The sequence below is a fragment of the Chiloscyllium plagiosum genome, unplaced genomic scaffold (assembly GCF_037043375.1).
Source record: "Chiloscyllium plagiosum isolate Xiang-an unplaced genomic scaffold, Cpla_swu_hap1 HiC_scaffold_1, whole genome shotgun sequence".
Classification (NCBI taxonomy): Eukaryota; Metazoa; Chordata; class Chondrichthyes; order Orectolobiformes; family Hemiscylliidae; genus Chiloscyllium; species Chiloscyllium plagiosum.
In genome coordinates, this window is record NW_028270139.1 from 26,888,473 (window position 1) to 26,915,951 (window position 27,479).

At 37.8% G+C, this 27,479-nt stretch overlaps 1 protein-coding gene across 32 annotated transcripts in view; it reads left to right on the top strand.

Moving 5' to 3' along the window:
* ank2b (ankyrin 2b, neuronal) overlaps positions 1-27,479 on the top strand; it is an 877,032-nt gene that overhangs the window by 793,496 nt on the left and 56,057 nt on the right. For 29 of the 32 annotated variants that reach the window (XM_087983074.1, XM_087982715.1, XM_087983312.1 and 26 more), the window contains 4 exons: positions 1,302-1,424; positions 6,655-6,687; positions 12,952-12,973; positions 21,186-27,008. In XM_087983074.1, coding sequence (XP_087839200.1) covers positions 1,302-1,424; positions 6,655-6,687; positions 12,952-12,973; positions 21,186-27,008 — 6,001 coding nt within the window. The remainder of the gene's footprint in view (positions 1-1,301; positions 1,425-6,654; positions 6,688-12,951; positions 12,974-21,185; positions 27,009-27,479) is intronic. The other 3 variants (XM_087983783.1, XM_087983659.1, XM_087982867.1) reach the window with 2 other exon arrangements.

Genomic DNA, 27,479 nt, shown 5'->3' on the forward strand with positions numbered 1-27,479 from the left:
CATCCAGACATGGCACCTAAAATTCAGTCTGCATTGTCATTTAGTCAAAATGAAATAATTTCTTCATGTAATGATAATGAAAATTATTTTGAGTTTAACAAATAACAGAATTCCATCAAATTATTCCATTAGTCTTGTTTGCATGATGAAGGTATTCTAGTGGTTTATACTAGTTCCTGGAGAGGAGACATGTGATTAAGTGATAATCAGATTGTCCACTCTCTGGATGTATGGTTGGATTAGCAATTGCATTAAAGGGGAATATCTTACTGGTTGTGATATATCTACCCAGTTCCTATTAACAGAATAAGAAGCATAAGAATTAATAATACATCTCATCAATTCCAAGTATTCTGTTTTTGGTGGTGCTGTATCCATTCAAGGCCAAACATTAATGGTTATTACCCTGAATCTTCCAATTGATGAAAATTCTTAATAACCTGCGATTTTTGTCAGCATCGCTCTCAGTAAATATCCCACTACTATTGGTAATGTGATGGGGAAACTGCTTTAGGAAACTCTCAGACTTACACAAAATGCATGTTTATACACAGCAAACATGGGAGAGAAACAGCTTATGATTCAAAGACTAGTTCCTCAAAGATTCTGACAGTTTTACACACAAGGCACATTTCTGTTTGATTACTCCTGTGATTAAATTTTCCAGGTGATGGCGGGGGGCTTTCAGGGCAATGTGGTCCTCTGTGCTGTGTATTTGCAATGTCAAAACAGGTTAGGGGTCTGAATAAATATTTCTTCCACGCTGGTTTATGTCCTGTGGTTTTTATATATCCAGCTTGAATTTAGAACTTTGATATCTCTGAACAAATATGGAAGCTGAACCTGCTGCCCAAATGATCTTGAAATGCATATCTCACCAATTAGAACATTCTTGTATAAAACCGTTTGTGTTATATGTAAATAAAACATAATTCATGACTTTTAATAGTAAACATTGCATTTTCATTGGTGCTAAACATGAGAATATGCTAGTGTATTATTGTCAAATCTGTAGAGTATTGAATGCACTATTACTGTTGCAATGGCCTGCTTCAATTTTAGTATGGCACAGGACTCATGAAAAAGGGTGTTTTGACAACTGATTTTGCTTTAGTTTGGAAAGAAAAAGACTGCATCCTTTTTCTTTGCATGATGAACTGTGAACAAAGGATGCATTGATCCATTTCAGTGGGATGAGCTTAAATGGATGCATGTAGGCCTGTCAGTTTGCCAAACAGTTTTTGATGTATTTCAACATTAGTTGTATGAACCAAATCAAATTCTGAAATGTGTCACAACAGGTTAGAGATACGACCCAGGAACCTTGTGGACGATTATCCTTTATAAAAGAGCCAAAATCGACAAGAGGTCTGGTCCAACATGCAATCTGCAACCTAAATATTACTCTACCCCTTTACAGCAAGGTAAAGCATGGCTGTCTTTTTTTCTATATTTAACAGAACTATCATAATGTAATGAATTGTCTTCTATCACAGCTAAACTCCCAATTTTGTCTAAGCCACAAATGATGAAGCACTATACAATTGGACTAGCATTGAACAATATGTACCTGGGTTCTAATTCTTCTTTGGTTGCCAATTAATATTTAAATGGAACCACACCTTCCCTTGGGTTGCTCAAGCCATCCAATGACAGACTTAGGGGAAGCATCACCTTAGCCGCAATGAAATGAGTTTGTAGCCTATTGCCAATCATTTTCAAACCACTTAGATTGTATCTGCCAAGAGACCTGAAAGTGAAGCTTATTTGTGGCATGCTAAATCTTTTATTGCTAAATCAATACGAAGTCTTGAATTTTGATCGGTCAAGCCACAACAGAGGTGCTTAATGTTTACCCTGAAAAATTTGTCTATTTTGCGAATGTGTCAGCTAGCATTCACCCCTTTGTGAAAGTGGAATATTTTAATAAGCCTGATGCATGTTGAGGCGTTCATGCAGGAATGCCCTAATATTTTTGCCTTTGCAGAAGGACGTTCTGCAAAGTTTGGGTGTTATTTTTATCATTTTTTTCTAGAACTGTTTGTCACAGCAGAAGTGCATGATTGCACTGAATGCATAGCACAAAAGAGGACAATTCATTCCTATTTGTCTTGTCAGTGTTAATACTCAGCACAAACCTCCTTCCATTTGACTTAATTTGCCCCTATCAACATTGACCCTGTCACCCTTTCTCCTTTGCATTTATATCAAGACACTCTTTAAAGGCATCTATACAATTTGCCCCAGCTATCCATGTGGGAGCAAGTTGAGTATAGTAGTTATTCTGTAGTATTCTATAGTAATAAGAAAGGCTCCTTTGACTTTTATTAAGATCCTAGGCTTTATTATTTGTCATAAGGAGGCACTATTCATTAGCAATTGTTTTTGGAAACATTTAGTCCTAACTTGGGGCTTACTATATAAATTGGAAACGCAAACTCACTGTTCTATTCAGGAAGGCTCCCATTCATTCTACAATTGCTTTGGAAAGCATTCACTTTTAAGAGAATTGCTGAGCTTCTTACTGAACACTGAACAATCAGAACCACATTTCCACAACCTAACTAATGAAAGAAGAGAGGAGTACCAAATGCTTCAAGGGATATCTGATTGATCGGGGACCACCATAGGAGGCACAGAATAGCCAAACTGTAACCATTCAGCATGATCTATAGACTTGTGCGTTTTCTGAGACATTTCTTAGGTGTTCTAGTTCAGTTGGCTGTGTTTCAAAAGTGAAACTTTGTAAAAGCTTTACAGAACTGTTAGATTCACTAAGATTACTGGGGCTCTGCTATGCACCACTTGAATGAAGTGTAAACTTTCATGCGTACTGTATATGCCTTCTGCTCCCAAAACCCACCACTTACATGCAAGATCACAGTTAATTGCAAATGACTCCGTGACGTCTTTGGGGCGAACATAATGTTTTTATACTTCCATCAGTCCAGTGTCTCAGCTTTCTGGATGGCTATTGGGTGACAAGGGATTCCTATTTTCCCATGGTTCGTTTCTCAAAAGGACGATGGGCTCAGTGTATAATGAAACAATTGTAAAGGCAAAAGGAAGAAGTAAGCAATGCTGTAAAGGATGTTCAGGGAAGATTCCAGTACCTGGATTAGGTTCAGGGAATGTTTTGCAGTATGTGCGAGCACAATCTTGTAAATTGTGGTGAGCTAGTTATAAACTTCAGAACTTTGCGGAGTGAAAGATGGTAGGTAAGACCCTAGAGGGCGGCAAAGAATTGGATAATGGTATCACTGATGTTGAAGACCAAGTGTGGTGAAAACTACTGCTATAACATGAAGAACAGACTTGTTCACATAAATTAACAGGTGACTAGAGCAATATTATTTGGGAATCTCAGCTAAACTGCCTATTCAAGGCCTAATCAAACTCTTTGTTGTTTCCAGCTCGCTAATGTATCCTAAATATGAGTATCAACTTCAGGTTACCACTGTCATGCAGATACGAAACACCATATTATTCTTTTGTGAAATATTGTATTGATTGATTAGTCTGTCAGGATTGCTTAGGTTCATGACCATACATTCAATTTATGACCATGCACATTTCTCGTTAGTCTACTTTAAAATTTGCATTTACCACCCGAGGATTGGGATTTTCAAGTTTTGACGCTACTGCAAAGCGTTATAAGCTTTTTTAATGCAAATGGCCCAAGTCCTGGGTTGAATAAAGGATGGGCTGGTTTCACAATAGCCTACTAAGTTGTAGGCTCCTGAGGAAACTGTGAATGTTGCTTTCTGCTGCTATCATGAGGGGTAACCGTCTCTATGACACATGCATTATCTAACTGGTACTGGGAACAGAGTTTAGTGTTACCTACTTAGAATTGGGAATGGAGTTGAACATTTTTCTTAAAAATCATCTATCCTTTTAATCCTTAGGATGAAGTCCATCCACAATATTGCCATGTATGCAGTCTAGGTGCAATTGATTTTGAACCACCGCAAAAACCTGTGGTTTTTTGCTAATGACTCAAGGTTGAGCTGATTGGCTTGCCCAGATATGTCTCAAAGCTAGGAAAGATTTACAGATGCTCCTGCAACTGCAACTTTCTCAAGGAGAACCTGAAATGCATTGAAACCCACTCATTCTGCCACAAAGCAGCACTGAGGCCTCATGCTCCACTCTTCCTACTACCCTGTTCCCTACACCACCCTGTTTTCTACTCCCTATGTCGCAGATCTTGTTGCTTGGTTCTCAGCTCCCTCACTGCTTCGGTCTCTGGCCTTGGTGTGCGCAGGATACATCTGAGCGCCTGCAGCTAAACTTCACAATAGCTACTCTTTCAATATGCTCTACACATGTAAACATTTTAAAAAGTGGAGAATATGGATGGATTGGTTGTTTAATGTCAACAGAACTGCAGTTTTTGAGAGTGAACAGATATGATGTTCTCCCACACTTTCACATTGTAATTGCAAATTTTCTGGTGGTCGACACAGACATAACAGCTAACTTAGTCAGTAGTTTGAGATATTGTTCTCTGGGCTGTATGTTTGAGTATCATGCTGGGTGTAGACCTTTTAATGTTTCTGGGATTAGAATAATTAGGTGGTTGTTTCTGACTGGTCATGATGGGCTGAAGGGCCTTTTTCTGTGCTGCAGATCTCAGACACAAGGATTGCACCTGCATGTGTAGTGAGTGCCCTCCCTACAGCTCTGTTGGCAGAAGCACAGCTTTCTCTAAATGCTACAGTTGCAGACTTTGAGTGTAATGAATGGGTGGCCCTGCTGTAGATGTAAGGGAGAAAAGATTGAGGATAGAGTCTTTAATGAGTTCGAGTGTTTGGGAGAATTTGAGACGTTTGCTATAAGTAATGACAGGTGACTTTGCTTCTAAAATCTGCTGCCATGAATAGCCCATAAAGATGGCATGGTTGCTGAGTGGTTAGCACTGCTGTCTCACAGCAGCAGGGACCTGGTTTCGATCCCAGCCTCCAGCAACTGTCTGTGCGGAGTTTGTACATTCTCCCCGTGTCTGCATGGGTTTCCTCCGGGTGCTCCAGTTTCCTTCCACAGGTGCAGGTTAGGTGAATTGACCATGCTAAATTGCCCACAGTGTTCAGGGATGTGTACGTTAGGTGTATTAGTCAGGGGTAAATGTAAGGAAATGGGTCTGGGTGGTCGGTGTGGACCTGTTGGACCTAATGACCTGTTTCCACACTGCGGGGATTCTGTGATCCACGATAATGTCTGGGAAGAACAATTTACTTTTCTGTTTCCTGTTCTGACCTAGTGAGGTTGCTAAACTTGTTCTACCATTGAGCATTTATCATTTTAGAGGTTCCATGTAAAACCATAGCCACTTCCTTCCAGTTGTCATAAGTTACAAAATACAATGGCTTGTTCCCTAAAACTCCAACAACTGTGTTCAGATGCAGTATGCATTATTTATTTTAGGCTATCAGTGCATCTACATTAGTCTTTGTGAAATAAAATACTTTGTTGCTTACACTCCCTTTTATAAATATATGCTCAGATTTTTAAAGACTATGTGACTGTTTGAATAGGGAAACTGTGTGTTGCTTTGCTGTATTCTGGATTTTTCATTTTTTCAGCCATCACCGATCCAAGCCTCCCCCGATCTCTTCCTCACCTTTGCCGTCATCCTAACAAGCAAGATACAAAATAGCCACATTCTGATTCCAAGAGATATTAGGTACAGCCATTATGTCAGCATGCTCCATATCACAAGCCAACGAGGTTTCCTTACTCGCTCAATTTCCATTCCTCTTAGAGTTCTCTCTTTACCCCACATTTTCTCAGCCACAAATACATGTGATCAGAGCAGCAGGAAAAACAAGCTGACAGCTTGACATTTTGACTCTTGAAATTGGACCTCCCACCAGTGGTGAAAGATAATAATGGAGTTTTAGTCTAAAGGGAAAAATTGTTAGTCTATGCAGGTAGCAATTACTGAAATAACTGGAACAGAAAATGTCAACTAACTGCCTGACCGAAATATAGATGTAGAGTGACTTGTTGTACAGTAATCCTAACATTTTACAGCATCCTGAAATGCTTTTTAAATAGTATATTTGACAGCATGTAGGTGGTGACAGATTAGCTGTGGCAATATTTAAGCTTCTTTTGTCAGGCATTGCACTATTCCTCCATTGCGTTCATCAATGAGTAGAAATATGTCTTGATCATGTACAAATATTTAAAAGTACCACTTGCACATATAAAGGAACTGCATATGGTATGGTATTCAGGAAATCTAAACTGCCAATTTAAAATTCTCCTTTTTCTGTAATCTATTGCTAACACGTTTTGCTCACCAGTCAAGTAAATCTTATTTTTATTTCCTTTCTCATTACTCAGAACATGCCAAGCAATTACTAAACAACGTATTAAAACTAAAGACCTTGCATGTTATGTTGTACCATGCATTGCTAACAAACAAAGAGTCTTATTAATGCAGGATGGATCCAGTCTTTCCTCTGTGAACTTCACACTGAAGCTACCTGGTTATGTATTGCATACAACTTCTCTGGAATAATTTGTGATTCTGATGAGCTGTGATTTCTTGATGCTCCCTTTATTTCTCATTTTAACTCATCCTTCTCTGATTATTCCATGCTTTGCTTGTCCTTTTTCTTTCTATTGCCAACTTTGGATGGAAAGGAGTCAGATTCAGATCAGGAGCAAGAGGAAGAGGTAATTCTAACACTAGTAAATCATTGCTGCCTAATTATATCATTACTAACACTCCAACAAGGCCTGGAATTGATTCCAAAGCGAAAATTTGCTGTTTCCAAAGATTAGTCATTCCAGCAGTAGTATTATCTCCTGTTAATTGTCCATTGATTCCCAGCATCAGTTTTTTCTTGCCTTTAATGAAGAAGTTTAAATCTGAGCTTAAAAGAAATAATGGACTTGGATTCCCATGAGAATTGTAACAACGCTTTGCACAAATTGAAGCTGCCATCACTTCACCTATTGCAACAAAAGCAGACCTTTTGTTCATCAACTTATTCAATGGTTTCCTTTCCAATGTTCTAAAGTAATTGACTTACTCTTGAGATGTAGTCTGAAAGGGATCAGTCACCCTTCACCATTTCGATCATTTGGCTGTCATCCAGTTGTAACCATTATAAATCTGCCTGCAAGTTACTTAACCATATCAGAACCAGGCCGAATCCTGTCCTTTGCTATTATCTATTTATGCCTTTGTGGCAAGTCAATGATTAGCAGCCAAGATCTGGAAACCTTGCTAAATAATAACTAAATCGGAACTTGAAGTCTTTTTGGTGCCTGTCCCGTTGCGATTGGTGGTAATTGCTTAAATTTTTAAAAAAGGAACAGGAACCTCTTCTGTTATTCACTAAGATATGAAAGGTTGATCTGAAAATGGCCTTAACTCTACTTTTATGAATTCCCCATAAACTTTCACTTCCTTGCATATTAAACGTATTTCTTTCAACCTTGACTACATTCACTGATCTGGTCTCTGCTGTTCTCAGGGCTAGAGAATTCCATAACTTATCCAAACCCTGACAGAAAACATTACTCCTCATTTCTTTTGTAATTCGGGAGACCACATTTTGAAACTAATTTCACGCAACAAAGGAACCAGCCATATGTTTTCCTGATCTGTATAATTCAGCGATTGGATTGATATGTTGAGAATCAGGCAGCCCTTTTTGTTCAGTCTTAAAGTGGTAAGTCTGTTATTTTTATGAGTATTTAAAGCAACAGCATATTGTTCTGCAGTATTTTTCACAAACCGAACACTACAAGGTGATGAGCAAAGTCTGGACACTGAACAAGAGATGAGAAGGACAGATTGAGGATCAAAAGCATTGCTGAAGAGAAGGATTAATCAGAGACTTTTACAATTTGTGTTAGGTGAAAAACTGAAGTTATTGAAAAAGGGGTTATAAGTGATATAAATGCATACTGATGGCAAAATATGGCAGGAAAATTGGCAATTTCTCATATTTGAATGTGGACGGAGTTGATGCACTCTGATTTTTACAGCTGGCAAAAATAGTAAAGCAAGAACATTGAGAGAATTTGAAGGCAAGCATGAGACTCTTATATGTTATGACCATGATTGGTGTAAGCAAGGTTGAATGTATGTGATGGCATTCCGCATAAAGTTTAAAAGCAGAAACTGTGTAGCCAGTAAGGAGACCATGGTAGAAATTGAGCCTTGGTCTGATAAAAGCATAGAAATGATAATGGTAGCTGAAGAAGAGAAGCAGGGATCAATAATCTTTAACTCCTGAAATATAGTGATTTTTACAGAAATCAAGTGACTAAAATACCACCAACCTGATGTTAGCCCACCCATGATTGTAAACAATGATCCAGCTGGGTGGAGTGGGTCAGCAATTTGTATATCACAGCGACCACAATTGGCACTTTCCAGGCTTCTACTTGATTCAGGAGGTTAACAGATATCACAGACAGTGTAGATTCTAAGAAGGAGAGGTTCTCATTTAGAAACCACTGCTAGATGCACAACTTCGGATCTCTTTATCAGGGAGATAAAGGAGTTTTTCTTCAGCTTTACCCTCATCCTCTTTTACAAAGCATTAACCTTTATCACATGTTATTTAACAATCATGGAAGATTGGGATCAGGTTGAAAGCAAAGCACCTGCTCCTCTGCATTCCCAACAAAGCTGTGGCAGTATGGTTTGTTGCTCCCTGGTTCCAGGAACAGTCATGTGACTGGCTGGAGGACAGTCTTCTTGGAATGCTGTACAGCCAGAGGTTATGGCCCACATTAGTACAAATAAACTAGGTAGAAAGGAGTTCGAGGGAAATAGGAGAATGCCAGACAAGCTAACTAGTACTTTGTGCCTGCCTTCAGGGAAGAAATTAAAAGCAATTTCCCCTAAAAGATCACGATCCAAGGTACTAGTGAGAATGTGAGAAAATGTAAGAAGTTGCTCTAATTTTTAAAAAAGTAGCATTGGAGGAATTAATGTGACTGAAGATTGACAAATCCCATGGACCGGATGATCTGCATTCTACACTGTTAAAAGAAAAGAAATACAGTGGTGGCAGACTTATTGGTAGTCATCAGTAAAAGTTCTATTAATTCAGAAACTGTGCCTTTAGATTTTGAGGATCCAAATGTAACTCCACTATTTAAGAAAGAAAGAGAGAAAACAGGGAACTGAAGGCCTTATTAGCCTACTGTCAATAGTAGGAAAAAGTATTAAAATCTATTAGAATGTGATTGTCATAGGGGAGTTTAACCTCCATATAGATTGGAAGAATCAGATGGAGAAAAATTAGTTGAGATCAGGAATTCATTGAATGCTTTTGGGACAGTTTCTTAGACCAGCGTGCTATGGCACCAACCAGAGAGCAGGCTATACTCGACCTGGTTTTGAGATGCAGTGAAAGCAACTTTGGGTAGCAGTGATCATAACATGATTAAACTTTACAAGGAACTTAAGTGTGGGTCCAAGACTATTATTTGAATTTAAACAAGAGCAACTATCAGGGCACAAAAGCAGAGCTCAGCAAAAGTGAGCTGATAATTTAAGTTAAGGAGTAAGTCAATAGAGATGCAGTAGCAAGTACGTAAGAGAATATTTCAGAAAGTGCAAGATGGGTATATTCAAACAAATAAGAAAAATTTCAAAGGATGGACTCATCCATGGTTAACTGAAAAAGATCAAAAATCAGATCAAACTCAAAGACATATTGTGCAAAGATAGGTTGCAGGTCAGAACATTTAAAAAGGCAAACAATATTGACAGCTTAAGGTAGAGTTTGCCTATGAGAGAAAATTAGCTAAAGATAGATAGGAAAACTTTCTCCAGATAGTTTTAAAAAATCAGTTAAAATGTATTGATACTAAGAAAAAAGTCTACCTGAAAAGGCAGTGAATGCAGAATCTTGAAATATTTTGAAGTCAGAGATGGATTCTTGATTACCAAGGGGATGAAAGTTTATCAAGGATTTGCAATAATGTAGAGTTCAAGTTAAAATCAGATCAGATCTTACCATATGGCAGAGCAGGCTGGAAGGGCTGAGTGACATGCTCTTATTCCTTGTTCATATATGATAACTGGATGCTCAGAAAGTAATGATCTATAATGGCAGAATCAACATGAATGTACAAAAGTTGCAGTCATGTTGACAAATCTGTTAGAATGTTACTAGTAGAATAGATGAGAGGAGGCCAGTTGATATGGTGTTTTGGATTTTTAGAATGATATTAATAAACTTACACAGGAGGCTAGTGATCAAACTTAGAGAACATTAGGTAGGGGATTATATGCTGGCACAGACTGAAGTTTGATTAGCAGAAAGAAAATAGAATGTGAGAGTAATGGGACATTCTCAGATTGGCAGGCTGCCACTAGGAGGATACTGAAAGAATCAAAGCTTGGGCCCCAGTAGTTTATAATCTGTATCAATGAGTTGGATTGTGGCGACTATGTTATCTGGACTTCAGAAAAATGAGTGGAAGCTTATAGACCTCTTAAATGAATAGAGGGGATAGATTAAGGAAAGATGTTTCTTCTGGCTGGTGGAGAACACACTATGAATAAGGGCAAGTCATTTAGGATATATGAGGAGAAACTTCTTTAATCGTAGTCAATCTTTGGAATTCTCCAACCCCAGTGCGCTGTGGAAATGCGGACTTTAAGTCAGAAATTTATAGATTTCTGGTTACAAATATAAGAGTTATGGGGATAAAGTCAGAAAATGGTGATGAGGCCCATGATCAGCCATGATCTAGAATGGCAGAACAGGTTGAGGGGCTGAATGTCTTATTCTTGTTCATTTGTTCCTGTGATAGGATTTGCATGTTTAAATTACTCACCTTAGTGGGAAATGCAGAATGCTTAATTTGTACCATCTTAATGGTTTGTAGCACTGTCTGAAAATAGCAGTGCTGAATTTATAGTCTCAATCCCTCTCCTGATCCCCACCAAATTGTGGGAATGATTGAACAGGGAACCTGCATGTTTTGGACAGGAGTGTATTTATAATTCATAAATAGGCAATTTCTGTAAATTCCCAATTTCCAATGAAATTTTGAGATATGTACAATGGGGGCACAATGACCCAATGGGTATGTCAGTAGTAAAGCAACCTAATCGACAGACTTTAATCAGACAGCTAGAGGTCACCCAGAAAACATAGAAGATCTTGAACACTAATGTTTTGGGATCTAGCAGAGCATGAATGTTCATGTTAGCCTCTCAAAATTCTACCCACCCACTTGTGATGCCCACCACTTTTATATTGCCCTTCAGTTATAATTGATTTTAACCATGTTGCTTGATTCCATAGATACCCTGTTTTCCCTTCCTCCCACAGAGAACTTCAAACTGTCATAGTATGTTCATGAGGCAAGGCCATGAAAATAATTTACACATCTTCTAGAAGACATGGAATATGTGGCAAAGTTGCCAATCGCCGATGTGTTCTCCAATAAAACTACAGCACATTAGCTCCTGAATGGAGAAGACAGATTTCTTTTAGTGAGATTTTCTGTTTTCTTTAGAATTTGGCCAGTCACCTAAGACAGGAATCTTACTGGCATAGCTGCCAACAAATCTCTTTGATGTCACCAACACCCCCAGTGATGACCAGATAAGTTTCCAGTCAAGTTTGCGACTCTGCCTTGTTACTATTCTTTAAGGAATTCAAACTTCTTTACCATAAAAGAGTAGAATTTTGACAATGGTTCCCAATCTCCTTCGTGGAAACTCAAGGGAAATTAAACATTTGACCATTTATTCTGTCTCTGCCAAACCTCTGCTGAATTCACAGCAGATCTTGAGAACCTTCTAGAGAATTTCCAAGTGCATGAGTTTTGGAGAAGTCTCAGTTCAAAGTAGGATGCAAGTAACCATATTCTCCAACTGATCCTTTTTATTTAATCTGTTCCATCTATTAAAATTTGTTTGGGAATATTATTTCTGATTACCAAAATAATTAAGTAAAATATTACTTCCTCCTCACATTTCTCTTATTAATCTCTGATAGACCGTCCTTCTGAGGCAATGTTACTCTAATCGGAGGTTGATGAGAATGTTAGTGATTAATACTCTTTGTGAAATAAAGTCTTAGAAAATTTTGATCTTATGCAATGTGAAACTAGGGATATAGGCAAATTTAGAATTAAAGAAAATAGTCCTTTCAGAAGATATCAAAGCAAATCAACAGATGAACAATATAAAGTATCCCAAGATAGATTCTTCATGGGCTGTTTTAAGATAAATAAGACTGTTCATTGGTGGACAGAGTAAAAGAGATGGAGAGGAGGAGGGAAAGGCAAATATTGGATTCACAATTCTCAATTAATTTCCAGTATCCCATTATATTCTCAATCTCATTTGTTATCTACAGAAGTAGTTATAAAATTAGGAGACTACAGAAAGCACTATTAAAATCCGAGATAATTCGAAATGGTACATTTTCTGGCCTTGTATTAATTTTTGCACATTACTTTATTGATAACTATTGATTTACTGTCATTGATTACTTGGTCTTTAAACATGTTATGAAAAAGATACATGTGTTTATGTTCTGTTGTTGCTATTACATTGTCACCTTTCGTTTCACATACAGAGTGAGGTGTAATATCTATACATTAAAAGATTAAAGTATATTGAAAAAACAGTGATATTAACAATATTCTGTCCTTGGTTCAGTGAACATAGCCATGACACAATAGATAAAAGTGTGAAAACATTCCAGGATGACACTCTCCCAACATTTTTGTGTGTTGCCTCTGAGGAACTATTTGACCTCCATTTAATACTTTCAGAAGTAGTGTGGCTGAAATAAGAAACTGGGAAGTATGGGGGGGATTGCATGCATGAATTCATGTTCTGTCACTGTTTCCAATAAGTTATTCTAGCCACCCATTGAACCTTCTAACTATCTGTAATTAATGATGTATATTATGTACTCATTTTCTACTTTTATTATTTTACAGGTGACTGGAAAAGAAGATAAATGTAAGGGTATTTTCTATTGTAAAATTAGTATTAAAATCAACGTTAGAATACAAAATCTTCAAAGTAATTTAACAATCTGTTACTGATGCTTATAACAGTAATTCAGTTCTTAACATTAGTTTTAAAACATAGTATTGTACTCTGCTTATTTACAGAATTAATAACAAAATAATCAGTGTATCATCTAAGCATCCACTTTCCTTTGACATCCCTTAGAGTCCTGCTTTGTCTGTTGCGCTGTTATGAAATTCATTCTTTTTTTCATGTTTCTCTTGTTAACTTTCATGCTCTTTGATGAGCAGGGGACATGTCTCTTCCATGTCTCCACTTGACATTTGGTTCCATTGTATTTAAGTGTTCCAGTATCAGGATGGCAGCTCCTGTGGTGAAGTACAGTTTTAGTTTTCCATATTTAAACTGAACACAAAATGAAATAACACTCACCTAACATCGTCTTTTGAAATAACTTATCTCAGGACATTAGTTTCAAAACATAAAGAATGCTGAATAAAATAGTGTGGGAATCCAGGCAAATTCAGTATTTAATGTCCCTTCCAGAAGATAGCAAAATGAATCAATAGGTTAACTATATAAAGTATTCCAATTTTGATGACAGCACAAGTGCTGGAGTATTTTTAATGCTATTTTTACAAAAGCTGTTGCCTCCAATTATTTGATAGAAGGCTGTTCTGTTAAATGTACAATACCAGCAATAAGTTCCACTTGTACATGGAGAACCAAATAGATGAAAGTAGTTCCATGATGTGCTGAGGCTGTCAAGTCTTGAACCTGTTTTGGTTGTACAGATATCAGGCAGCAATGAAGAAATAGTTGTCATATGCACAGTCACAGGCAGTTGGTTAAAACTGTAGTTTCTACCGCAAAAGATCTTCAATGTCAAGCTGTCAATGCCAAAAGTGTACATTGGCTGCAAATTTAACTCTATCTGTGGCCGGGGAAAAGTAGTCTCCTATGCTTTCATCAGTTGCTGATATTTTCCAGATCTGATTAAACCTTTTGGTTTTGTAGGGACAACTAAATATACTAATGCTATCTGAGCAGGAAAATGCATTAATATAAAACCTTTCAGGAAATAAAACATTCATAGGCATAATCATCGAACAAAATTAATACACAGCCACATGTGGTAATATTTTAAAGGCAGTTGACCAAAAGCATAGTCATAGAATTAAGTGTATGGATGTGAGAAGAATGGCAAGGTTTAGGGAAAGACATCCAGAGCTTAGCCAGATCTTTCACTACCTAGACTCTATCAAGGCGGAGTGGTGAAAATTTGCAATTTGCCAGGAGCTAGAATTGGTGGAATGCCGAGATCGCAAAGGGTTGGAAACACTTTGAGATTTGAGAGCACGGAGGGATTTGAAAACAAGGTTGAGAATTTTAAAATCTCAGCTAGCTTAGAGATGGGGATGCAATAAAAAATCTTGCATAAGTGTAAATTTAGCGCACAGTTTTATAGTAAGAGGCAATGTTCAGACATTGTGACTGAACCCTCTCTCCTCTTTGAAAACAATCATCTGTTAACTGTTCTAAATTCCAAACCTCATGATGAAATGACAATGAGCTTCATTAAATGAGATTGGCCCAGAATTTCTGCTAGGAAGATAGTTATTGCTGAAGGTAGACTGGAGTTATTTGTCAGGGCTATGCAGAGATTCCAACATAGCTGGCCCCACAGGAATTTCCCAGGAAGGTGAAACTTCTGACGGAAATGGCCCAACATCTGAAACCCTGTGAGAAGTTTCCCAGCTCTGTGTTAGAGTTAGAAACCTCCAGAATTTTCCAATTTATGTACCTAAGTCGTTAGCCTGGAAAAGCCAGAGCAATTAAAACATGTTCTAACTCCATGCAAAGTATAAAATTAAACCCCCACCACTTTCACTGGCCACCTTACCCACCTTGGCAATTGTTTCATGATCACCCGTCACTACCCCAGACCACACTTCAGATTGGATCTATCTCAGGCCCTTCTGATCTGAAACTGATTCTCACCATACCCTCCCACCATCACCATCATTTCTGAACCCCAATCCACCCCACACCTACTCAAACTCCTCCTACCACCAGACTACCAAAGTTTGGGCCCAGGCCTCCCTGGAAATCTACCCCTACCCCAATCCCAGGCCCATCCTGATTCTTTCTCCCTCCCCTCTATAACTGAACGGGAACCTCTTCTGCTCTGCATTACCTCTCACTCCTACCCACTTCCCACATGCTCCACCCCACACTTTCTGACCCATATTAATTCACTAACACATTGAAAAGCTGTTTAAATGTCAAACAACTATACTTACTAGTAAAATACAATTACTGATATAATCATGGGGATATGGCTTGGTTTCCCTTGTCTTTCCTTTACTATGAGGATTCCAGGGATTGCTGCTCTAGGATAATTCAGGCTTTTAGCCAATCCCCTTTAAAGTATAATTACCAATTATAATTTGCTTAGAGGCAAAGTTGTCCTGTTGTCCGTAAGAAAGCAGCTCTTATAGTAAATATTGCAGGCAACAAAAGAAGATTTGAATTTAAGTATATTTGAATTTAAATAATATTTGTAAATTCTGCACATTACCCAATTAATGTCCTTTTGTATTTAATATTACTACTAGTGACCCACATCAATGTAACAGGAAGTTGGAGGAACCATACTTTATTCCAAAACATTATTAACAAAACCAAAATTTATATATTGATATTTATATATTAAATGGAAAGAGTGAACCTGTAACAATAGTGCTATCTGGCATTTAATGCAACATGTTTAAAATTATTAATTAAATAAATGTAGGGACTTTCCAAATTAATGCATAAAATGAATATTTTTTCTGGAAAATCACTGAAATTACACTGTATAAATGTATTAATGCAATAAAGGAAAAATGCAAACACAATTACAGTGAAGAGCAATCTTTATAAAATAAATCATGGACAAGGGTATAAAAGCTGTCAATCTTTTTTAGACAGAAGAAAGAAATGTTATTGCTCTGCCATTATATAAACTCACAAATGAAACTACTATTCAACTGTTTGTTGCCAGAGTTGAGTTTTTCTGCATTTAAAAATGACTGAGTTCTGTTACTGTTTCTGGATTTAGGTTGTCAAAGTATGACAATAAAATTGCTTAAATTCTCTGTGTTTGAATAAAACAAACACTGAAGTTCCATAGACTGTTTATAGTTCATCTTGTGAACTTTGTAAAGGTAGCATTTTATTGATTCACTATTTAATTTCATGAGAGAGAATTACTTTTGCGGCCAACTGATATTCCTCCCCAGTGAATAAACAAAATTATAACTAATGAAGATATAAGCTGCAATCACTGCTTCCCAAGAAGCAAGCCTTATTGAAAGTTAATTATTTACTTTATGAATTTTTTTTATAAAAAACTCAATTTTAACTTCAATTAAAACTAAGATTTAAATTACATCTTTGAAGCAGCAAATTGTGACAAGGTGCTTCATGGAGCCATAAATCAGACATAAATGAATACCAAGTCAAAGAAAAAAATCACCTTGAAGTCAAAAAGTTTGGTTTTTGACAGGAGGTGTAAAAGCCTTGACGATAAGAGAGTTGGGATTACAACAGGAATTCTAGAGTATAGACTCTATGCCTGCCAATGATTGGTCCAATAAACAGAAATGTATTAGAGGCCAAAGCTTGGGGAATACAGTTCTGTGGGGACACCATTTACAATTTCAGCTGGCATGGGATAAAATAATAATATAGTTTGATGAGCAATATTGTTTAATCTGAATGAAGTCAAATGTGTAGACAATGGGTATCATAAGCAAGATGACATTTGAGACATGAGAAAAGTTTGGAGAGGAGCTGGAGCTCGGACAAAGGAGTAACCTTGGGGAGAGATTTGGTTTGTTGGGGTAAAGGGCAGTAGCAACAAAGATGGTTTTAGCAGCAAAGTAACTTATCAGTTCTTAACTTTTGTAAGTTGGGATGTAAAATGCAAAAGAGAGCCAGTTTTGAAGATGTTTCATTGTGGAATAAAGAGGTTGGGGTTATCTCTGCTCATGAGGACAATCGTGGAATAGTGAGCAGTTTTAGCAGAGCATAATAAGCCCTAACATCATCCAGTAGATCTGATAATGGATGACTAGTTATCTGTTAAATCAAATGGAATGTGTTCTTATTTGAAGGAGTGAGTGTGAGGGCCATTTCAGGGAAACTGATCAAGCTGGAAGAAAAGTCAAGGTTTTCTTGTGGGCAACATCAAAGTTGGAGGAGCAGGAAGTTGCAACAGCTGCTGAAGTATTATGAATAATGAAGGGGGGAGGCATTTAGGAGTTAGTACAACTTTAAGTTATTCAGGAGGCAGTATTTCTGTGGTCAGTGAAGAATGGGAAGGAGCTGGAGAAGGATAGGAAGGTCTGGGTGTTGAAAGAAATGAAGTAATCTGAGATCACTGACTCTGAATATGGGAGGAGCATTTATTGAACTGAGTGATTGGAAGGGTAGTAAGAGGAGTAATTCGAGATGTATGTATAAACGTTTGAGGCTGAAGATATGCCCAGTGCAGTGCTGAAGGACAAAATGAGGGAGGATATTTCATTAAACTGCCAAAGTGGGGCTTGTAGACCAATAAAGAACAAAATATTCAAAGGACAGTCAAAAGGGAATTGGATAAGGCTAGGTGCTTGAGAAAGAATGTACTATAGCAGAAAAGCAGGAGAGGAATTTAGTGTTGATTTGATGATAAGAGCCTTACAACCACCATGCTGGTTAAGTTGTGCCAGAAATGCGTAGCAAGGTGAGATTCCTGGGGTCGTCCTGTATTCTCCATTCAATTGAACTAAATACTATACACAAATTTCATAATGAGCATTAAATTTATTTCATTAACTTTTATAACTACTTATTTTTTTAGTACCTCTTCATGAGAAACCAGAAAGGCTGCAGACTTGAAATGAGAATCAAAGCTATTCCGTTCCATAATTTATCTACTTATCTGAATAAGCCAGTCTGTCATTTTTGAGTTGAGGTCACAGCTGCTGCACTGACAGGTTCAGGAGAGTTCCAATCAGTCAGTATTGACTAATGCAGTGAAACGGGAGAGAACAGTCAAAGACCGAGACAACGGTAGCAGTAACTGGCAGGGTCACTTAAACCAGCAGAGGGCAGGCACAAATTGAATTTTACCTGAACTGAACAGGGATAGTAGAAAGCAGAAATTAGCAAAAACCTTAAAGGAGAAAAAAAAGACAATTAGCGCTTAAACAACTGTGTGCAATACTTGATATGTTCACAACCAATTAACAATATGGCAGATAGAGCAATAGTATTTTAACTATCATGCATTGGCTTCTTGCTGAAACTTAGGTGGAAACTGGACACCTCTTCCGTGAACAAGAAGTATTTGATCCAGTTATCGGGCATGCATCAAGTGGTTGCCTGCTTCAGACATAAATAACTAACCTGTTCAAATTTACAACCTGTTGTCCAAATTGGTTTCAGAATTGCACAGGCTACTTTCATATACAATGGGTGGTGGTCTGCCATGCATGTTGGGTCAACTTGAACTAGTACTGAGCCATTCCTTTGGGTCTACACAATTACATTGCTAGCTGTCCTGTCCACCTAAGGATCAGATCCCACCTTCCAACAGGCCTAATTGGCCGTGAAGAAGCCAAATGCTTTTCGGCCTTTCAAAAGCAAGGAGCCCATCAGAGTGCCTCTTGCCTCTGCCAGTTAGCTTGAATTGAAATCCAAACCAGAAGTTGTTTGGATCTCCTGAATATTGGTTTGTGAGAAAGCTCTGTAAACATCACTGACTTTGAAATTGAAGTTGACTTTTCTCAGAGCATCTAGACATTTGGAAAGCATGTGGGGCTGATTTTCACTTTGATGAAAGCAGAAAGCTGATGGTAGCACACAGAGTTTATGAATAACTGACTGATGTTCTGTTGACCTTTTTCTTAACAGTAAAAGTCATAGAATCCATACAGTGCAGAAAGAGACCACTTGGCCCATCAAGTCACACTGACACTCGCTATAGCGTCGCACCTAGTTCCCCACCCTATCCCTGAAACATCACATTTACCATATCTAATCCACATAGCCTATACATCCCTGAACACTACAGGCAATTTAGCATGGCCAATCCACCTAAGGTGCACACCTTTGGACTAGGAGGGGTAACTGAAGAACCCACAGGAAACCCACAGACACAGGGAGAATGTGCAAACTCCACATAGACAGTCGCCCAAGGCTAGAATTGAATCTGTGTCCCTGGTGCTATAAAACATCAGTGCTAACAATTGTGCCACCCATATATACGCCCATTTACCCATCTCTGAGAATGAATACAATGCAACCTCATGACTAGTGGCTGTGACTGCATACACAGTGGATCTTTTGAAAGAAGATCCCTTGTATGTGTGTTTTTTACCTTCCACTCTGAAGTGTTAAAATAAAATACTATGAAATAGATGACAGGGTAGATAGGAACAGATGTATCATATCTATAGATGTAGAGTAATCATTGAAAACCATATTGGGAAAATAATTAAGACTCTCAAATGGAAAGATGATAACATGCTATTTTTAATAATATGTAGATAGAAAAAGACTATTCCACTTTAATTAATTCATTTAATGTCAAATATGAGCAAGATCAGCACTTATTGCCCATTCTGAGTAAGTTATGGTAAGCCGCCACCATCAATCACTATAGTCCATGTAGTGAAGACACCCCTACAATGCTGTTAGGAAGTTCCAATATCTTGATTCAATAATGAGAAAGGTATACAGATTGTTTATCATAAAGATTATATTTTCATATTAACTTATTTCAATAGTAAAAGTATATAAAATAGCATTTTTTGAAATGAAATTCTTTCTTTGTCCACTAGCATTACCTTTAGTGCATATCATGGCTGATGTGTATAAATTGAGCCAGGTTAGATGTAGAGAAAGGACTATACTATATTGTAACTTTGTCACTATGTGGGTCATTCATTTTGAGCATAGGTAACATTATCAACCTATATAAAATTACAATTCCAAAAAATAATGCTCTACAACATACAATATACACAGAATAAGATTTAGAAATCATATTTGAACTTTTAAATCATTCAAAGCAAACATAGGTCCCTTAAGAGTGGAGACTACTTTATGCACAACATTTAGCAAGTGTTAATAAATATGCACATTCATGAATTGTCTGTCCTGCTTTTAAATATCTGGCATCAACGATCACTGTACTTCACCACAATGTCACTTAACATTTTTAAAAGTTGCCTTTGTTATTTAATGCTTACATAAGGCTGCATGCCTGGTGCTGTTGGAGCTTTAGTTTTGCATGGAAATAACTTGGCTTAAGCGTTCTGTGTGTTTGTGTGAGTGTTTCAAAATTTTCATTTTGCAATATTCACCATTTTCTTTCTGAATTCACCAACTTGTTACACTTTTTGATCTTTGAGTAGATCCTCTTTGGTTTGTCCATTTTTATTAATTTAGTTGTTGATTAGCAAAAGTGTTTTTTTTTTCTTGTTTAGTTGTCAGAACAACTAGGATGTTCCAAGGAAAGGATCTTACTTAAGTTAAATAGCTTTTTCTTTACTATGTGCATTTAGGTTTGAGATTCTTCTTGTTGAAATGCCGGTTTGCAGCTGGTTCAGATAAGATGATATTCATTGCAGTTTTTCAGTTCTAGTTCCTTTAAAAAAAAGCTTTTACTTTAAATAAAGTGGGCAACAAATGTTGTTCTGACAGTTTGCTAGTACTGGCTTTCTTTAAGAGGAAATCAGCTTTCTGTGGTTTCTGACCTTTTCCTTTAGACCTTTGGATCTGTTACATCCAAACAATCTTGAGATGCCTATCTCTGTGTAAATCCACTGCTCCTATTTATTTCAGTTTGTTGATTTGTTGGTGTCCTGATTTGATTCAATTTGTTATTGTTTTGGTGTTGTTCGTGGTGTGGATGTGGTCTGGTGAAAATAAAGCAAGTTATTTCCTGCCTATTTCTTTCCAGTTTTGAGTTGGCTTTGCTTTGGCGGTTGTACCCACCCTCTGACCTTGTGGATCCCTGTCTACCATCAAAAAAAAAAATCCATTTTTATTTTGACCTATCACTTCAGGATCTGTATTGTGTCATCCCGATTACATTTTCCAATCTCTGTTTTTTTTTGAATCCCATTTTTAAAATAAAACGGAATCATTTCTGTCCAAAATGAAGATGGAGAGGAGGAGACCGAATGTGCTGAGATTTCTTCTGTCATAAAATCCCATCTTGTCCATGATGCCCCTGTACTAGCAAGCCCAGACTTGCTTTCAGATGTGTCTGACATGAAACAAGATCTAATCAAAGTGACTAAAATTTTAAAGACAGACTCAACAGCAGGAAGTAAAGGAAGCCCCATTGAGGTGAAAGAGTTTGTAAAAGCAGCTGAAGAAGAATCAGGTGAGCCGTTTGAAATTGTAGAGCAAGTAAAGGAAGACTTGGAAAAAGTGAGTAAGATTTTAAGTGGAACAGACACAGGTGAAGAAGCTATACATGATGTAATTGGTGCTGGAAGAGATGAAGATTTATCAGAGGAAGATTGGATTATTATTGGTGATGAAGAAATTGAAGAGGTGAAACGAGAGATACCAGCAGAGATCTGTGAACCTATATTTGTAGAACACAGAATTGACAGAGGAACCATAGAGACAATTGAGAAAGATATGAGTGGCATGCTGAAGTATTTGGACAATGATTTAGATACATACTTAACTCATGAAGTAGTGATACCTCCAGCAGCCTGCCAAATAGATATGGTTCAAGAAAAAATTGATGCAACAATAGTTACCAAAGATAGTAAAAAGGGAACATATCATGTGATTTCAGAATCTGTACCATCAGAGGAGAGGAAAGAACATGAATTATCTCACAAAATCAAAGATGAAACTAAATTAGTTCCTGGAAAAACAAAACCTGTGTTTGAAAGATTTAAGGAAGAAAATGCTACAATATATTTTAAAGATCCCGCATTTCAAGGTTTAGCTACAGACAGTAGGACAGACCTTAGAAAAATGCAGGAGAATATTATCACTGAATCTGATTTCACGAAAGCAGTGAAGGAAGACTCAACATTAGTGCTCCCACCAGTAGAAGATGATATTTCACCTTTGGTGGAAGAAACTCCAATTGGTTCAATAAAGGAGAAGGTAAAAGCTCTCCAGAAGCGTGTGGAAGCAGAGGAAGGACAACGCAGACAAACTAAAGCTCCAGTAAAGGATGAGATTCCCACAGCATCAACAAAACGAGTAATGAACAAAGAGGCCCCTGTTTCTTCCACTGTTACAGAACGACTTGAAGAAACAATGTCAGTGCGTGAACTGATGAAAGCATTCCAGTCAGGACAAGATCCATCCAAGAAAATGTCTCGGCTCTTCCAACACACATCTGATACTTCACAAACGTTGAAAGAAGTAAAGAAACTGGAACAATCTCACCCTGTATGTGAAAGTAAAAAAAGTCAACCTGACTTACTCTCCCATACAGTTGGTAAAAATGCTGAGGCAGATGAGTTAGAATCTCCATCAAAAGAATCTCAGTCACAAATACTCTCACAAGATATATCACCGAGAGAGTACAATGGCAAAATTGCAATTGGCTCAATTTCATATGACTCTGGGGAAGTAAAAAAGGAAGTTATAGCAAAGAAACGGATACCAGCCAGCAAAGATAAACAAGCAATCACAATATCTATTGGAAAAAATGATCTGAGTTTTGCAACATCAGAGAAATATGAATCTGTTTTTACTGAGGATACTGAAAAACAATCTGAGATATATAGTAGCAGAATAGCTGTCAATGCGGATTTACAGATCAGTCCAGACAGAAAAACATCCACTGATTTCACAGATGTCATCAAAGAGGAGTTAGAAGATAATGACAAATATCAGCAATTTAAGAAGATTTCAGACACTCCAGAAGCAGAACTCTATCTTGAACAAGTAGTGACCAGTCCACTTCACCATGATCTGAATATTAGTTTCCCGCAAGAATATGTGAAGGATGGTTTTCCACCAGATGTGTCATTGCAAAATGGTACCCTTGATGATAGCTCAGAAAGTCTAAAACATGAAGGCATTGCTGACTCTCCCAGCTTTAGTTTAGGTGATGGCACACCTCAGATTAGTTCTGAGGAGAGTTACAAACATGAAGGTCTTGCAGAGACTCCTGAAACAAGCCCTGAAAGTCTGTCCCTTTCACCAAAGAAAGCAGAAGATGAAACAGGAGAAAAGCATGATGCTGGAGATTTTGTCAAAACAGAGAGTAAGGACCAAAATATTCAGAAAGATGCACCTTCCACACAGATCATTGATTATACTGTTTCCACAGAAAAGGAAGGTGATTCTGTTATAAAATCATCTGCCTTGATTGGGGAGCTTGTGGATGACACTGCCTCGCAAGAGAAAATGCATTCATATGAAAAAATTGTCTCAACTGAAGTAGTTTCTGACATAAAAACAACGAAAGATTTTATTGATGGAACTGATGCTGAGCTGACTACAGACTCCGGCTGCATAGAATATGATGAGTTTCAATCAACAGAGGTGACCCAAGCCACATCCTTTTTAGATGAAGTAGATGAGGAGACCACCAGTGAATCTGTCTCTGCTCTTAAAGCTGCAGATGATACCAGTGAAAAAGATGGTTTTCTACAAGAAGAAATAGCATCTCTTCCCAATCTAGATGTACATGGTGTTTCATTGGGAAGTCGATTTGAAGACAAAGATGTAAACCTTTTTAGTTCCATACCAGTAGGGAAAACGGACGCTGCTTTGGAAGAAAAGAACCAAATGATAGATTCACCTGTTAGCCCTTCAGTTTCACCAGGGTACACAGCAAGAAGTCAAGGATTAGAATTATGCCTTACTGGAGTATCATTAGATAGTCTTAGCCCAATGACAGATGAACACATTGTCAGTCACAAAGATTCTCTAGAAGCAAGTCCCACACAGGATGATATTGACACAACTTCTCACAAATCTCCAGATTCACTTGAACCAAGCCCAATTAAAGAATCACCATGCCCAGATTCCCTTGAAAATAGCCCTGTGGAACAGAAGTTAAATGCAGCACTTTCTATTGCACAACAAAATGAGAAGTCAGCTTCCACCACAGTAACTGAGAAAAAAACTGAGAGAGTAGATATTTCTTTGGATACTACATCTGTAAGGAGTAGACTTTTCAGAGATATGCGGGGAGAAGGCCCTATTAACAGAGAGACCAGGAAACTTTTGTCACCTGAAGGAAGTGCAGAGGAAGATAGTTTGGATCAAGTATCACAGATGGAAAGTTCAGGAAAGAGCCCTCTTTCGCCAGAAACCCCAAGCTCTGAGGAGATCAGCTACGAAATCACACCCAAAACGCCCGATACACACATTCTGTCAGTGGCTGAGAAACCCATTGCAATCCCTGAAATCCAAGAGGAAATTGATGATGATTCCCCAGAGAGTGAGTCAAAGAAAAGGTTTACACCTGAAGAAGAAATGTTTAAAATGGCAGCCAAAATTAAAACATTTGATGAACTAGAAGAGGATGCTAGACTAAAGCGTGAAGGTAAAAAGGAGCAAAAAGAATCTGAAATATCTCCAACTCCTTCTATAACCAATGTAGATGAAGCAGAGGTAATAGTTGTATCTCATGCTGAACATAGAAAGAGCTCCTCATCTTCAGAGAGTGAGCCAGAACTAACTCAGCTAAGCAAAGAGGCTGATGGTGGATTAAGTTTGGAGCCAGTTATTCGAGTTGAACCTCCATCTCCACTTCCCCTTCCCCTTGGAGTTGATGGTTCTAGCCCTGAAGATGCAGAATTTCATCCCATTGTAGGCAAAAAATATACTTTTAAGATAATTGATGATGAAAAGGAAGCAAGTGCCCAAGTAGCAGAAGATGCTAATGACTTAGACTTAAGAATAGAAAACAGAAGTTTGGACACAGATTGCAATATTCTAGCTGATTCACAGTCTTGTGAAGCAGTTCCTAAAGTTATCGTAACTGGTGGAGGTAATGAAATTGATCATTTTTCTGAAGTCTGTTCTTTTGCAGCTACTGGTGAGTCTATTGAAGAAATTAAATCTTCAGAAGCATCATGCTTTATGCCTGAAATGCAAGAGGATGATTTCTTAACTGAGGAAGATGTCCAACGTCTTGAGCAAGCTGCAGAAAAGAGAGATGAGCTGTGGGTGGGTGGTGTATCTGAAGATTCTCAATTAAAAGCATTTGGCACAAAGCAACTAGACCAAGAGGCAGCTGTGGAAGTAAACACATCAATTGACTGTGCAGAATATAAAGGAGTCTTTACAGATGAAACCACATTGCAAGACATAATCGTAAGACAAGAAGCTGAAGAGCAATTAAGCAAAATAATAATAACAAAAACAGATGCTGACCTTGATGAATGGAATACAATCAGAGAAGATGATGAAGCATTTGCTGCCCGTCTTAAAGAGGAAGAACAGAAAATATTTGGCCTAATGGTTGACAAACAGTCTCGGGGTGCAACTCCAGATACAACACCAGTAAGAACTCCCACTGAGGATGGTACGCCAATCAATGAAAAAAATCCATTCTTGTTTCAAGAAGGAAAATTATTTGAGATGACCAGAAGTGGAGCTATTGATATGAGCAAAAGGACCTATGGAGATGAAAATTTCCATTTTTTCCAAATTGGAGAAAATCAAGCTGTTGAAGCTTTAACAGAAGAATCAAAAATGGAGAAAACTGAAGATGAGATGAAGTCTCCTAAAATTGAATATATGCCTGAAAGACTTGCTACTCAGTCTCATACTGAGTTTCAGTATAATTCATTACCAGATTCAGTGTCCAATACTGAATCTGACATTCAATCCCCTACTGAGTTACATTGCACAGATGAACAAATAGCTACAAAAAATGAGCAAAAGTCACGAATTCCAATCAAAATGGGCATTTCTGCAGCAACCAAACCTTCAAAAAGGGACTCTTCAATTCCTGAAGTCGCTGAAGTAAAGCCTTTCAATTTTGATGATGAAGTGAATGCTGTTACCTCTCCTGACTCAGCAATGACTCATGTCCAGTTAGATTTTTCCACAGTAACTCGGACGGTTTGTTCACAGCAGGCTGGAAAAAGTGATGATGATTCATCAGATTCATCACCTGAAGAGCAACGTTCAGTCATTGAGATTCCTACTGCAATCGTTCAACAAACGTATCAGGCAGAGGCAAAATCAAAACTGCCTGTCAGGCATACTGCTGTTGTAACTGCAATACCTCGAACACCAACTACACCTGAAGACAAGGCTCCTTCACCAGCTCGTTCATCTCCATCAAGTATTCAAGAAGGATCTACAGATGATACAGTGAAATCAAAATCTAGAATTCCTGTTAAGGCTGTCACACACCGGTTAGACCACAGCTGTTCACCCATGTTGCCAGATACAAAAAAGACTTCAGAGTCCATCAAAGTTCACGAGGTGAAATCCAGATTGCCAGTAAGACAAGAACCACGAAGCAAGTCAGAGTCCGATGCAATCAATTCTGCAGAGAAGAAATTTAAACTCTTTAATAAAGGGAAAAGTTGTGACAATGAATCTGATGCAAAAGAGCCAATTGACCATTTTAGTGCTGGATCAGAAACAGGGGAAAGTACTAAACCAAAAGTATTCCAATCAAGACTTCCAGTAAAAACCAAAGCTAGTCAAAGTTCACAACTTGCAACTGGTTCTTCTAAAGGCAACAAGGATAAGTTCTTTGAACTTTATAAACATTCAATTGAATTTTTTGAAGAGATAAGTGATGAGGCTTCAAAGTTGGTTGATCGTTTGACGGAGGAAGAACGAGATCGTGAGGTGTTATCAGATGATGATAGCAGTGCTGTAGATAGTTCTATTATTGAAACTGAGCAGCCCAGTGAAATGCATCAACCTCTTCCTGAAGACCTGTTTGATGTGAGGCCTATCTGGGATGAATCTGTTGAAACTCAGATTGAAAGAATTCCTGAAGAAAATGGCCACGACCACTTTGAAGGTACCAGCCATCTACTGGGTTCTTTGTGCTATAGAGCACCAAAATTTGTAGTTAGCTTTGCAGTTCATTCAGTTAAAGCTTGTGATTGTTCATGTGGTCCTGTGAGTCTGTGTTGTGGCTTCGTGATTCTCATCTTTTGTGATGTGCTGCTAGACTGATCTCAAGATTGGCAAGGAGGGAAGGGAAAGAAGGGGTATCCAATTTAGGTCAGACACAAACAGTGGCAATTTATTAATAGGAACTAGCATTAGTAACAAGGCAATCTTTGATCATTTTGAATTTGATTTCCCATTTTATGCAAGAAGTATTATGGAACTGAATAGATGGGCTCAAGCTGTCATGACTAATTATCAAGAGGTCTGATTTTAACTCTGTATGTGGATAATTTTAAGGAAGTTAAAATCAGGCCCAGAATGTCAAATGTAAAATGTGATTCAGACTTGAATTTCACAATTGGTTCATAAAATAAAT